Source organism: Paramormyrops kingsleyae, chromosome 2, assembly GCF_048594095.1.
Source record: "Paramormyrops kingsleyae isolate MSU_618 chromosome 2, PKINGS_0.4, whole genome shotgun sequence".
Taxonomy (NCBI): Eukaryota; Metazoa; Chordata; class Actinopteri; order Osteoglossiformes; family Mormyridae; genus Paramormyrops; species Paramormyrops kingsleyae.
Window position 1 is genome coordinate 31,784,793 of NC_132798.1, and position 15,494 is coordinate 31,800,286.

The 15,494-nt window shown below is 46.0% G+C and overlaps 1 protein-coding gene and 1 long non-coding RNA gene across 11 annotated transcripts in view; both read right to left on the reverse strand.

Moving 5' to 3' along the window:
* Positions 1–518: 518 nt before the first annotated feature.
* Positions 519–2,413, reverse strand: LOC111844174 (uncharacterized). The gene is made up of 2 exons (XR_002838324.2): positions 2,081–2,413; positions 519–1,883 (listed from the first exon to the last, which is right to left on the reverse strand). It is a non-coding gene; the product is annotated as an uncharacterized lncRNA (long non-coding RNA).
* A 497-nt stretch (positions 2,414–2,910) lies between these two features.
* The window catches only part of tet3 (tet methylcytosine dioxygenase 3), a 42,809-nt gene continuing 30,225 nt past the window's right edge, over positions 2,911–15,494 (reverse strand). For all 10 annotated transcript variants that reach the window (XM_023812363.2, XM_023812362.2, XM_023812365.2 and 7 more), the window contains 7 exons: positions 14,637–14,730; positions 13,014–13,222; positions 12,767–12,917; positions 11,758–11,847; positions 10,752–10,889; positions 10,318–10,666; positions 2,911–10,208 (listed from right to left, as the gene is read on the reverse strand). In XM_023812363.2, the coding sequence (XP_023668131.1) occupies positions 8,536–10,208; positions 10,318–10,666; positions 10,752–10,889; positions 11,758–11,847; positions 12,767–12,917; positions 13,014–13,222; positions 14,637–14,730 (2,704 nt within the window). In that variant the 3' untranslated portion in view covers positions 2,911–8,535. The remainder of the gene's footprint in view (positions 10,209–10,317; positions 10,667–10,751; positions 10,890–11,757; positions 11,848–12,766; positions 12,918–13,013; positions 13,223–14,636; positions 14,731–15,494) is intronic.

The following is a 15,494-nucleotide window of genomic DNA, read 5'->3' on the forward strand; positions in this document are numbered from 1 at the left end:
CAGCTGAAATAACACAATACAACAGGACTCACCAGACTGATTATATTGCCTAAATCTGTATTTTCTAAAGGCCGTAGAACTCCAAACTCTAGCCTGTAATAACATGATTTTTGACCACAGGCTTACACAGCTCCGCTAAGAATTTGTGAGGATTATGTTCAAATTAAACAGGATAAGGACAATGGTGTAAAGAACATCCACTTCATTAGGCTTCTAAGGGATTAAAAAAATTGAAAGAAATGTATGATCATAACTGGAAATGGGTAAGCAGGTGTGGAAACAAGATGGATAGATGGAAAACTGGAGGAGCAGAGTGGTGCTCTCCAGATACCTCTGAGTACTCAGGCTGAGGGTTACAGGCAGCCAGGCACATGGCTACAGGAAACTACAGGAATCTTCTAAGATACAGAGAAGTACTATGCATCTACAATCATTGACCCAATTGTGCACTGATTTTCAACAAACATTATTACACTACACAATTGATGCAGCAGTATGTGAAAGAAAATAACCATGAATTCTCAAACATTTTTTACTGATTATTTCTTCAATGAACACTGAAAAATATTCAACCATTTTAAACATTTTTGTTTCAAAAATGAGCATTAAAAAGCATTAAATATGTCTAATAAACTTACTAGTATATGAAAAGATATTTGTGTGTTTGTGTATATATAATGCAAATAAAGAAATAAAGCAACATTGAACAAATCCTGAGCAAAAGCCAAACATGCTAAAGCCTGTAGCTCTCATTCCACTGGGCAAAAACCCCTGAACCTCTGGTTTGTTTCTGCCCAATGTTCCCAATAGTGTTATTTGTTTGTGTAGCAAATCTTCCTGTAAGATTCGCAACTGTGAACCAGTTGTCTGTCACATTTATGGCAGATTAATGTACAGGATCCACCAGTGTTTTCAGTACTGTTTCTGCCACGGCAGTGGATGGTTGAGTGCCTTCACAGCCTGAAGGGAGTCCATTAATTATGTAGCCAGCTACAAACATTACACAGAAGGAATAATTCCATCCCATATATGCCCAGTTTAATGGGCAAATACTGATAAAGGCCACGGTGTCCTCTAAAAGGAATGAACTGTTCATCAATTGTCACATATGCTCAGACCAAGTAGTTCTTTTTGCAGCTTTCAATAAAAGCATTCCAAAACCGAAGTGACTGAAGTGCTACAAATCTTATCACTGGCTTTTCTGGCCTGACGTGTGTTGCGATTGTCTCAACACAAAAATGCCAGTATTTGTTTGAATGTATTTATTCCAAAAGGCAGCTGAATACTGATCTACCACCAGGACCACAGGACCAAAGAGACCTCACAGACTCGTTTCTGCAACAATACACTCCAAGCAGAAACAATGACACCCAATACTACTTTCATCTAATCCTCATCATTCAGTGTCCATGCATTCGGATCTCTTCCTTTGGCATATTTGTTCATATTATCAATAACTGTACTTTTCAAGGGCCCATTTATAAGGCACGGCAATGCATCCAATTCACTTTGCATAAGTCTGGCACCTCTTCTCAGGTCCTCTTTTGTATGCATTATGTTGAAAGACCTGACCGTGTTGGGGGTAGGGGCTCAGCAGATGACCCCACAAGTCCACTCTTGCCTCTGTAAGCAGGTTCTTCTCCTTGTGCAGAAGCTTCTTGTTATTGTACCGCTATTTGTGCAGCCTGCACAGGTCCTTGCACTATCTATGCTGATTTCGATGCCTATGCTTCTGCTGCGTCACTTTCTGCCTCCTCTTCATTCTGTGCGGCCTTCTTCAGCACTGAAGAACTCGACCTTCGTCATCCACGTTTTTACTTTTTCTGAGGCTTTCTACCTTGACATTTTGTCGAAATAATAATTTTCACTAAAATCACAAATACCTAATAGAGAAAAAACTATAAGATTTGTATATAAAAAAACGTAGCAAATAAAAGCACCGTAACCAAAATGATGAATACAGTATATCGCTTACAGTACTACAAAAAATTATTCCTTCCCGACGTATTAAAATAGACTAAATTAATCTCAAATTATTTTCTTCTGGTAAATTGTCGCAATCAAACCAAAAGAGGCTTACCCAATTGGAAAGGTTAGAAATCCAATCTCGTGAGGCCAGCGAATATTTTTTGTTTGGTCGTCAGCGACCTATGTTGATTTTTCAGGGAATTAGTACGGGAAATTGGCACTAAATGAAAACGAACTCTACTGCTTCTTTGTTGGTGCATACAAATGGCGTCTTCGAATAAGATAAACACAGTCAATGCAAAAATACGTGGCTAAAACCGTCCGACAAACTGCATGTCTTAAAGCATTTTCAGCTTTAGCAAGTTTCTTTCCCAAACATTCCGATACGTGCTTTCGTCACCATAGCTACAGACAGCACGCTTGACGCGCGTCTGCCGGAAGTGTGTACGTGCGTCTTGCACGTACGGATCGCGTCATTTCCCATGCAAAGGCAGAGTGACAATGACGACCCTAAGGCAGGGTGTAAAGAAGATGGCGCCGCTTGTTAGCATACTACGATTTAGTGTGTGTAAGGTCTGTCGTTGTAATTTGTAGAAATTGTAATATTGTTTCCAAATCACTTACTTTTAACACGTAATTCTCCCTGTTAATAAAACGTAACTAAATTGCTAAATTATCTAATTTATAGTCATTTTAATTGTATTTTATATGAGGGGTTTACCATGAAAATTTGCCTGTAGGTCATTTTTATGAATGCTTGACACACCCGTATTTAGAGAAAACGAATAGGATGGGTTGTGCCTTATAGACCAATTCACAAGGCAAGCAAAAAAAGCCTTTTGTAATTTCTGTAAATCGACATGAAAATTTCAGTAAAATTATTGGAACTGCTTTTATGAAGAACATTTTAAAATAAATTTAAAAAATACTCCAAGAAACTAGTTCTGAGTGCAAAAAATAAATATAAAATTTATTAAGACACCCACAATATTTCAAATATATTCGAACAGCTCATAATCCAGATGGATGTGTAACCTCATAACAAAACCGACAAGAAAATAAATAAGAAAAAAATTCACTCATCTTTATCATTAAAACAGAAATAATGTAGAATAATCATTTAAAAATAAAATCACATTGCCTCATTTTCTCCGACAATCTCCACAATTTATTATTATTAAAAATGGAACTGTAGTCATGGTCAGTATTAAAGCCACAAGGCCAACCTTAAAATCTTAACACCAGAAATTGACATAATTATAATATACTAATGCATTGAAATTCATTACCCTTAATTTCGACTGTTCTAATATCTACAGTTGAATAGTACATATAGATCATATTACAAAGGAGCTACATTTAAACAATCAAACCCAGCATCACCCAACCCACCCACCAGTTTAAAGTAACACAAACTCCAAAGATCAATAACACCCGAGAAACGTTTCACTTACTCAGTCTGCGTTTGAAACAATGAACTAATCTGTGGACTACATTATGTCACATGTATTTGAAATAATTTGATTTTGTATTGTATTTTTAAAAACAGTTTGAATAATAATAATAGTAATAATAACGATAATAAATGATAATACAGTTGCAGTATTATCAATCATCCCATATATAGATATTTTCCATGTTATTGTACACATTGCAAATCCATCATTATTCAACTTAAAGACGTCTGAAGCAAACGTCAGCTGCTGTGGCAGTCAGTTGCCAGCCAGGACACTTAGACAGTGACTGTTTCCCTGAATTCTGTGGCTTCACAATGAGGTTTGACTGAGATTGAGCTAGAGGGGGATCGCAACGTCACCATGCGCAACATTTCAGGCACAGACTGGTTGGTGTGGTCAGAGCCGGCGCTGGACTACCAGGCTGAAGATGTGTCCCGGCGGCTGCCATGACAGGTATGTACAGAAGACGTCTCGCTCAGTGAGAGCGCCCTGGCCAGAGCTGTCCCCGTTACATTTTAGTCAAGGACAAGGAAATGGGGATTCCCCTGTACCCAAGCATGCATTTCAATCTTAAATCAATCCGCCATCCAATCTACCAGCAAAATCACAAGAACTATTCTTAAAATTTTAGGAAACTGCCAAATCTAGCGTATGTCAAATACTCATATTCTCCACTATCATATTAGGGCCCATTTCTCTGGCCGGGGACCACAAATACTAACAGACCAGGCAGCAGAGTGTCCACAGAGCAGCGTCCCTATAAACCCTCACTCCCAGTGCCCTTTGTATGTGGCTTGGTGACAATCCGCCCTCTGTACAGAGCTGTTCTCTTAAGACCTTCCAGTAAGCATCTCATGGTAGCACACTGCCAACTTCATTCACAAACAGAGTATAGCATATTATCTCTAAATGACCATAATAATAATAAAAACGTTAACATGATTTTTTACACAACTCTTTATTTTTGTTTCTTCATTTTTTTATTCCTTTATTATCTCAGAACATAAAACAGTACTGTGGATTGTACCACATACGCTATGTATTCACATAATACACGATACAGCTACAGAGAAAGAGACTGAAAAACACTTTTTTTACATACTGCATACTTGACATAAAAAAAAATAGAACTGAGGACAATCTTAAACTCATAAAAGGAATGTAGCTGCCAGTTCTTAAAAATGAGTATTTCTTTTGCCTTGTGTTCGTGTGTTTATTTTTGCCTATTAGAGACGGAGTTAGCGTTTCTCTGTTCCCAGGCTCTTGAAAACGGGCCAAATCAGACAAATTGCTTCGGGTTAGGCAGTGACCAGTGCTGAAGAGGGGCATTTTGTGTTTGTGTGTGTGTGTGTGTGAGTGAGAGAGAGAGAGAGAGGGAGTGAGAGAGAGAGAGAGAGAGAGAAAGAGAGAAAGGGAATGGGAGGGAGTGAGAAACGCATGAAAGATTGCACTTTGCAGTGTTCTGACCATCTCACACGTTAACAGATGTTCTCACAGGGGATGGACTTTCAGCACCAGATATGTGTGGTGTGCAGAGGAAGTTAAGTTAACAGTCTTTTCACTTCCATATCATGAGTCAAACTACCTGTATAAAAGTACTTCCAACACATTCCCTGACCATGTATCATGTGTTTTGAGGGTGAGGGAAGATTAAACAATGACACTGCAAGTGCTTTTCTTGTTTTTTTTTTTTCCATGTTTTTGCCTCACTGCTATCAAATCACTGAGCGATTCTAATCATGTTATCCGTTGCAAACATTATTCACAAAAATGTAAAAATAGGTGTTTTACTAATCAGCACCATGTGAAGTTTTCATTCCCCGTACGGTGGCTTTCCTCCAAGAAACACCCTGTCACAACTTCAAAAGGCCCAGATACCCACGCTGTCCAGTAGTTGTCCTAACCCCTTACCCACGATTCCACAGTGAATTCAGCGACTGCATCACTGCAGCCGCCCATCGGTGGGGCACCCGTTAGGAGCAAACTACTGCCGATTTTCCATCCCGAACAATTAAGTCTGTATACAAATTTACATCTTAAAAAAGTCAATAAATAAACCAGCACCTGTTATTACTATTTCCAAGAACGAGATGGAATAAAAAATGACAAATCTGAAGCTCCTTTAGTAAGAAAAAAAATGGCCTTTAACTTTGCGTGAGTTACATCTCTCTTGAGAAAAGAAGAGTTGAACAGGAAAACCGAGGCAAGCTGGAACAAATGTACGTGGTCTCGTCGCTATCCCATAAGCTATAGCTGTCGGGGACTCTCTGTTACGGCAAGAGACCATCGTTAGCAAGTAGACCTGACGACTGGGTGTAACGTTTTTCACATCACGGAAACATCTTCCTCTATTGCTGACAATATAAACAGCCACATGTGTAAAAAGTGACCACCGAACCTGTCGCCAGTTTGAATGACAGGAGGCTGTCTGCTCTCCTCTCCTTCATGCGACATTGTGGTCATTAGCCATGTGGCATCTGCGTACTCTTCAACCCATGATCTTTTTTCTTCCGGAAGGGGGCTGCTTTCTGTTCGAGAGGTACTGACGTACTACAGTACTTCGTACAGCAGGGTTCCTGCCACACATAACAGACACGTCACATTCTAATCAGCTGCTCCCTTCGGCTGTTATGGACTCAACAAACTGACAACTGGGGAACCCCATGTTCACTCACGATTAGGTTGTTATCCCTCTAAAGTTAAATAATCTTACCTATACTTAAGTATTTACATTTGCTTATTTCTCCTCATAAAATTCAATTAAAACAAAAAACTAGTTTTCAAGTTGTCAATAATCTGTTCTTTTGCTTTTCTTTAAAATCAAGATTAAAAGTGCTTTTATAAACTCTCTTCTTCTGTATTTACAATTTGTATCAGGTAAAACTAAACAGTAAAACCGAAAAAGAGCAACAATCACAATAACAATAATAATAAGCATCATTAGCATGTAATAAATAAGAAGGAGGATGTGGATTGTGACGCACCGTGTGGGCAACAGCCACACAAGAGCCATGAAGGATGCCTTGGGAGGCCTCCACGGCAGCCGTGTGCTGGTAGCATGTCGTGACTGTGACCAGTGTCTTTACAACATGAGGTATAGAGAGATTGACCTCTTAAAAAGCACCAGGATCCATTCACTTTGAGCACCAAGGAGTTTCTGGCCTTCCATAGGAAAGGCATGGCCTGCAGCGAGGCCGCACCATGGAAAAGTCGACTCCTCGTCTGCACCGCCCGGCCCCTCCAGCCTCGGCCCCACCAACCACCCCTTTTTCAGCAGCCTAAAGCTGTATATTGTTTGGCTGGGCCAGCAGAAGGCGCACCGATGGAGATCTCAAGAGTAGCCCCGCCCAAACGCACATCACTGGCCCATGCCCCTATGTGTCGTTTCAGATCTTCTTTCCAAAGATGGCGACATCGTAGTAGTACGCCTTGACCGGACATGCGAAGCAGGCATACGCCTTTCACAAGAGCTTGCACCCGCAGAAGCCCACCACCGACACAGAGCCAGAGAAACCCGCACATTCCAAACGCACTGGAGATACGGATGCTTTTCACCCTACAGTTTCTTCCCCACCAATAATGCTGCGTTTCCATGGCCCCAGCCTGCAGTTGAAAAGGCATCCTTACATTCCTGGGGTCCTTGAGAAGGCTGATAGCTGGCTTTGTGATTGCCTGTTCTTGACTGCGAACTTGCTTTGTGGGAAAAGGAGAAACAATATAATGACCTTTAGGGTCTTGTGGGTGGCTGGTGGGTCCCAGAAGCGCAGCATTACCAGGAGGAGCTGTGTACATGTAAACCTCCACATGGGACACGCAGTACTAAACACGCGTACGTCATGCTACGTCCGCCACAGTAGGTGAAAAAGGCCAAGGCTGTTTCAGTGTGTTAAACAAGCACCATTGTTTGTAAGTGTGCTGAAGGCATTACAGTACCCGTGAGGACCGACCCAGCACCGCAGCGCAAGCCGCTCTGGCCAGCTAAGGCACACGGGCCGGTCGGCGGGTGTGTCTACATGGGGGGGGGGGGGGGGGGGGTCAGGGCACACATAGAACCATGTCAGCACCATTGCACAGGGGGCACCTCTGTCCTCCAGGAGGACTTAGTGAGAATGGGGGGGTCAGGCTGAGCTTCCAAGCGTGCAAACAAGACACATCCCCTAGAGGATGATGGGAAGGATGTCAACTCGAGCCCGGCCTGCCTACTCGGGGCTAACGGCACATGCTGGAGTAAGATAGGAGACGTTCGGGGCAAACCAAGACGTCCGATTTGTTGGCATAGACCAGGAAGAAGCACCAGCTGTGAGAGACGCAGGAGAGAGCTGTTTCTGCCTCCATCCTATCCCAGGAGGGTATGTCCTTGCGGCATTCCCGCTCAAAGGACAACGTAGAAGGGATTCCCCGTGTGTTTTCCAGTCTTTGAAGAGCATTTCTGACAAACTGGGGCGGCGAACTTCCAAACAGGTTCTTCTGGGTTGCAGACATCATGCAGCTCCATGATGGTTCCTCCAATGGTTTTGTTGCATGTCCGACATCATTCTCTGTCACCGTTAAAGCTTAAAGATGTTGGCGCCGCCGTCCGCGGCTTTGTCTTCGTGCGAGAATTCCAACCGAAAACCAAAAATGGCATGGGGGGAAACAAAAATAAAGATCTGCATCTTGCTTGTTTCCAGATTAATGAGGAAGAAAATGAGCAACGAGGGATCCCAGCATTCCCACAGAATATTGAATGGATAAACAGTAAAGAAAACAATAATATTAATATTAAACAAATCATTATCCTCATAATATAATAATAATACCAGTAATAACAACATTGACAGTAACAATAACAATCATAATAATATTGATAATATTAGCCATAATAATAATTAGGATCATTATTGTATTAAGGAGCAGAAACTTGTCACCCATCTCTCACGCCGGAGAGAGGAAAGAGCACCGCAGGCAGGAGGTCCGTCAGGCAGAGTCCTGATCTGCTGCCAAATTTGAGGTAAAAACCAAAAATTAAGGGAAAGTATTTCAAGGATGAAGGAGTGATCCCCTGGTGTAGAGAGTGGGGACCACAAGCTAGGGCTGGGGGACCGACTCTCCCTTTGCCTGCCCCCCCCCCTCACGCCCAGTGGCTGTAGGGCCCGGTGAGCTGCGTGAAGGCGTATGGTGACACTGTCACAACGGAGGCGGTTTGCTGCGTTGACGCCTGGCGTATGCTCACCCCTTCTCGTCTGTCCTTGCCCTGCGTCGGCCCGGGGCTGACCCCAGCCCCTGCCGCGCCCCACTTGCGCTTCTTGCCATAGGCCTTGATGTCGTTCTGTGAGAGGCCAAGCAATGCTGCCTCCTGTTGTCGCTGCAGCGCCCTCTCCGCAAGCAGCTTCATCTTGGCCTCCCATAGTGCTAGGCCGTGGCAGGGCTGGTTCAGGTTCTTGTGCTGGTAGAAGACGAGCGAGATGCGGGTTGGGTGGCTGCGATCGGGTTTCTTCAGGGGCGTGGTGGCGTGCAGCTCCCGCCGGGCACATTCAATCAGGATGGAGCCGTGGGCTGGTGCCACGGCCACACCACCGATGTTCGGGTCCAGGAAGTTGTGCTCACTGTCTGACCACACCTCTTCCTCCTCCTGCTCACGCTCACTCTGGCTCTTGGCCACGCACTCAGGTCCGGCGGGCTCGCAGAAAGCTTGTGTGTCCGCTTGCTGGAAGGCATCAGGGAAGAGCCGGCCTTCGGGTGCCAGCGATGGCGTGCTCCCAGCAGCCGAGCCCCCACATGACTTCCAGGCCTTCTCCTGAAGCCCCAGAGGGGTGGAGCTCCGGCTTTCGCCCACCTTACTCCAAAGCTTCTCAGGGAAGGCTCCTGTGGTGCCGCTCTGCTTTGGGCCCAAGCCATACCCTGCCAACCCTGCGCTCCAGGACCTGACCTGCTGACCGTCCCAGTGGTGGGATGAGGGTGATGGAGTTGCCCTGATTGAGGGTGACAAGGAGGGGGCCGGCGAGGCCAGGGGGGTGGCAGCGCTGGGATAGGGGGCCCATTGCTGTTGGTGCTGCTGGGGCTGCTGATGGTGGGTGGCTGGGTGCTGATGGACCTGCTGTTTCTCAGGGGGGGCAAAGGTTTCCAGAGATGCCCCTGGGGTCAGGCTGCCATTGGGTTTGTGCCCTGGCCAGGCCTCGGGCTGCGGGCTGGAAGTGAAGTTGACACTGCAGCTTCGGGATGACCCCTTTGCCGCGCAGTCTGGGTACAAGGGTATGTCAGCAGGCTCCTGCTTGATGATGGGTGTCGATCTGTTGCGGACTTCTGATGGTGCCGACAGGGGTCTGGCTGGCAGGGGCAAGGACTTGGCAAACTCTGCCGGGTAGCCACACCGGGCCGCGTCGCTTGGCTGCTCCTCCGGGTGGTCAGGGTAGGAGTGGCCCAGGCTGGCCTGGAGGCTCTGCACATCCGGCTTCTTGTCAAATGAGGCAGCTACCGCGGCTGCCTTAGGCCAAGCTCCATTGCGACCCTCGTAGGCAAGCAGCTGGTGGGGGAAGAGAGCGTTGGAGGTGTAGCCGTAGTAACCATAGTGCAGCGCGGGGTTGGAGTGAAAGCCATTGACGGCACCAGGGGAAGGGGGAGGAGGACGAGGCCCATTGGAAGCGTGGCCACTTGCATAGTAACCAGGATGGGGGTAGACATTGTTTATGCTGTATGCTTTAGCTGGCTGGCGGTTTCCTAGGGAAGGGTAGCCCTCTAAGACTCCATTGAACTGGCCCATTGCTTCTGTCTTAATGGTGGGTTTCACCTCCTGTTTGGGGATTGCTACAACAAGACATGATGAGAGAGAACCTGTTAGCAGCGATGCAGCACAGCACCTTTCCTCCCACAGATACGGACTCATGTCACATAGCCGCTGCGACACGACACTCACCTTTGTTTGCTTGCTGTGGTCTGGCAGGCCCAGAGTGGTGCATCTCCATCTTGATGGTCTTCTCTGGTGTCTCCCCCAGCTGCTTCTGCCCTTTCTTCTTCTCAGAGGCAGCCTTCTTGGCCTCCAGCCGTCGCTGCCGACAGGACTTGGCAGGCTCGGGAAGCTTGCGCACCTCACGCCGGAAGTTGTTGAGCACCTGGATGGCACCATTCTGCATCTTTTTCCGCTGATTTTCCTCGCTGCCGAACTCGTCGGTGGGGGACACTTTGTAGAGAGGGAGCACATGCAGCTGCTCGTCGTCTGGGATCTGACCAACCATTCGGTTGTCCTCCTTGGTGAGCGTGCAGACCTGGTAGGGAGGAACACTATGCTTAGGGTGGGTTGGGTGAGTAGGGCATGGACAAATGGGTAGATGGGATGGAGGGCGGGCCTACCACAGTGCAGCCGTTGTACAGGTTGTGCTGGTCCTTGTGTGCATGGGCACAGAAGTCCATGCAGGCCGTGACCCCAGAGAATGGACGCCCCTCCTTGAGGCCAAGCCGGCAGTCTGGAGCGGTTTTCTCCAGCGCACACTGAGAGGGGCAGGAAGCAGGTTTGCTCGTTGTTAGCACAGCGTCCTCCCAAGACCGCACATCACACACAGATAACTGACTGACACATGGACGCCTCATCCCAAAATGCCTCCAATGTCTTCACATATCTGGTTCTGTCAATGTTCTGCTGCTACAGCCCCCAGGGCTCCCACGTATGGGGCCCGCAACATCTAATGAGAGCCGAATGTCATGCTCTGCCACCCTGTGCATCTTCTGTCTGGTTTCCACGTCAACGACCAATGCAGTCACCTGCCCACAGAGGGCATGTTTACATACCCCAAGGGGCTGTGCAATAAAAGAGCGTGTTTACACACCCACGGGCACAGCACAGTGAAAAGGTATGTTTATGTAACGTCCTTGGAAACCAAGAGACTGACCATAAGTTTGGAGGGACAAAACCTGACTTTACAGCTGACTGCGGCCACAAGCCGCCCAACATCAGTAATTCACCCTACTCATTCAGAAGAGAAATAATTCATATGCTTTCAGACACATATATTCCAGTAATAATGCACAAATATATTCTAACAATACACACTTCATTATTTATAAATGATTTGAAGTCTTATCATTTGGGATTACAATAATTATACTGCAAATTATAAACGTTTTTATATAAAACAGGGATTAACTTCAAAATTACTTTTACAGTTATTGTAATTATTAAACAGGCATCATATGAGGAGTGGATGATGGCCACAGAATTACTGAGGCCCTCAAAACAATGTAGTGGCTTCTGGTTAGGTTTTATTACAAAGCAGTGCAGCGGACATTTCTGTGAGGATGAAGAGCCACTGGACAACAGACTGGTCCAGGGTGCCATGGTGGAGAGTCCCGGTGACCTTACTTGGTTGCTGTATGCTTTTGGGGCCATCTGCTTGTACAGGGGAGCCACCTTGGTAGCTAGTTCCTGGAAGTTGTCCCTGAGATTTTCCTCCTTCAAACCATCACAAAAAATGTTTGTTATAAACTCAAAGTACTAACAAGGCTACACGTAATGGAAGCAGCACCCAAAAAAGAACAGGCACCCAGAAGGATGGCCACATGAAATAGAACAGGCACCCGAAAAAACAGCTATTTAAAATGCAAGGCCCCCTTCTGCTAAAAAAATATAACTAAACAGGAAGAAAGAAACAGTGTCGGATATGGACATCAATGGTGGAAAAATATTTTTTTTTAATGAATTTACATTACAGAAGCTGAGAATGGTTCTATGAACAGTTTTGTCGAGGGAGGTGAACATGAAATAGCTGTAGATTGAAAATGCAAAAAATAACAGCACTGAAAAATTTTAAACTTACTGCAAGAAACACGAAATTCCAAGATCACAAAGACAGCTAACATGAGTAAGGCTGGTTGCCAAGACAAAGATGTGCGACGTGCCCAAGCCATGATGCATAGATCCAACACTTATTTTTTTATCTTTTCCATAGTAATTTTCAATATCAAAGATATAGTATGCACTTACACTAACAAATAATAAATAACACTAATATTTATATATTGTATACTATTATACGATCCAAATCATTTTCAATATTGTTCCTGCTCTTACTTGTCATCTGGGAGTTTCTGCGATCTTTTGGAAAGCACCAAAAATATTCCAGTTTAATTGTTCATGCCCAACGTGCAAATAACTGAAACTGCAAATGGCAAATTCGACAATATGAAGGGGTGACTATAGTAATTTAATGATTGTGTCAATATGGGGTGCAGCCCTCAAGAACTTCATTTGTGACGAAACAATTACAGACTCAAGCCCTCAATCCTGCCTTCTCACCCCTGAGCAAAATATGTAATAGCTGAATGAGAAGGTGGGTCCATCTGAATGAATGGGGCCCTTTCCCAAAGCTGACCTCTTTGGGGTGGTCTCCTTGAAGCCTGAACTTGCGTGGCGTCTTGCTTCGGGCATACTTGCACCCATTGAAATACATGCTCCAGGAGCACCCGAAGGAGAAGGAGGCACCACAGGTTTCGAGGTCCTTCCCCTGGCATGCGCAGGTGCGGCTGTGAGTGGGACGGGAGGCACGGAGGGGCAGTTAGCATACTGCGATCTGGAGGCCCCTGAGCCCTTGGCCAAGTGGCCACAAGCCACACACTCACTCTTCATTGAGGCCACAGCGGCGGCTCGTAGGGTTGCCGAACTTGGTGAGCGTTTCGGTGACCTCTCGGTACAGGTGGTCCCCGAGGGCGCGCGGCACGCCCTCCCAGATCAGGATGACCACGATGATGACGGCGTTCTCACAGTGGTGTCCCACCCGCTGCTTCACCAGGCACAGGACCTTCTCAGCCTCACAACTGCGCCGGATCACCTAGCCGGGAGGTGCACAGGTAAGTCAGGGGTGGAGGGGGGTAAACCTTAGCCCATCGGCAGGGAGGTACTTCTGGAATGACTTCATGAAGAGTTATCTGTGTTTAAATGATGGCAGTTTCCACAGAGATCTCGCTCCTACTCAACCCGAGTGTCAGTGACAAAGTATTTATTTTACGTGATCATCCAAATTTCCATCCCAACATGGAGTCGCAGCAAGTCTTGTTTGCAGCTAGGAAGCAGGGCTGCCTCATCTATTGTTTCTTGTTTAGCAGAAGAGATTTCAGCACAGTACTCTGTTTTTCAATTCTCAGAACACAAATCTTTTTTTTTTTTTACTTTACTGCACCTTTTGTCTCATGGACCTGTTAAATTGAGTTAAATTGACTGTGTTTGCAAACAAACACTTGTTGCCAACTTTCATGCATCTGGCATGACACTCATGCTTTCAGACTCTCACGCTCATGTAAGAAATCGTACAGCAAATCTATATTATTTCATTATAACCTTAAAATTAGCTACATCAAAAGCGTAAGAGTAGTTTGCAAACCCTAGACTATTTACTATGCTCTTACAAGGTAATAAAACTTACATGTAAATGGATGTGATGTCTGTACAGAAATGTCTTGAATTGAAAATCTCAGTCCAGCCAACTTACCAAAGTTGGCAACCCTGGACTTCAGCAAACATTTGGACCTGCATGTTTCAGCACACAGCTACAATAGGAGCAGTGCATTGTGGGAAAGCCCCTGTGCCAATCAGAATTTTAAAGCTGGTGTGTGTTTAAATGAAGCAACTCGTCAGGACTACCAATAAAGCTGCTCATCTGACACAATTGACATCAGTCGGTCTCTCCAGCCAACGGGACTGTTGATTAACAAGGCCCCATAAATCATGGCAGTCTTGACCCATCAGGGTAGCTGCGAATTAGTGTGGCTCCCTGCAGCTTAAGTGTGACAGACAGGGGAACTCGCACCCTGCCGATCCACACCACGTGTCACCCTGTCACAGCTTTCCCCTTTGTAAATCCTGCCCTCGTTAGCTCCCCAGAGCCCCTAGACTGACAGGTGACGCTGTAGACATACATCTTTCGCTTTCTCACAGTCCATTCCCTTTCCCTCCGTGTTTTGCTCATTCCAAAATGCCAAGGTATCCACCACACATAGCAATGGGTACATACACAGATTTTTTAGGAAATATACTCATAGATTTATCAAGTAAAAAGAATCTCCCGTTGTCGAGCTTCTTGGAGACTAGGCTACTTTTCATCTTTACTGTCCAGCAAATGACAAACTGGGGAACATTCCAGTGTCATAAGGAAGGAAACAATGAAGCAGGAAGACTTGTGAGCCTCTGTGAAGCCCATGCTGTCATGAAGCCTGGTGGTTTCCTGAGATCCTCCCACTGAGACTTACCCACTTAGCAATGGGGCATCCCTGAGAACTCTTTCCCTCCTTGCCTGTGTAGACCACCTTTTCAATGCGTATGGCCTCACCCTTCTCTCCAAACCTGCATATATACAATACACATACAAATTCAGAAACACGAATGCATGGTATACATAGCCAACTGATTGGAAACCTGGAGTACCTCTGCCTTGTACCCTGTGCTGCTTGGGATGGGCTCTAAGCCCCCCGTGACCCGACCAGGATAAGTAGATGGAAGAGTGTGTCATTGTGCGATGAAACAAAACAACCGGCACAAACTCTGAGAGGGTGTTGGCAGAGCTATGCTGATATTCACATGGGTGTGAGGAGACCCTGGTCCCAAAGCAGAGGGATGAAATACAACACTGATGAATAATGATGTTAAGGTAGCATTTTGGCTCCCTTATTTATTTTAAGACAAGAAATCTACTGTCATTCCCAAAAGCAGGGAACGCTGGGTCAGATCTAGGTGAGAGACAAGGAATCCTGAGTTGGATATGGGCGAGAGGCAGGGAATCCTGGGTCAGATTGGGGTGAGAGGCAGGAAATGCCGGGTCGGATCGGGTGAGAGGCAGGGAATGTTGGGTTGGATCAGGGTGAGAGGCAGGGAATGCTGGGTTGTTCGTGGTAAGAGGCAGGGAATCCTGGGTCGGATCGGGGTGAGGGGCAGGGAATGCTGGGTCGGATCAGGGTGAGGGGCAGGGAATGCTGGGTCGGATCGGGGTGAGGGGCAGGGAATGCTGGGTCGGATCGGGGTGAGGGGCAGGGAATGCTGGGTCGGATCGGGGTGAGGGGCAGGGAATCCTGGGTTGTATCGGGGTGAGGGGCAGGGTATTCTGGGTCGGA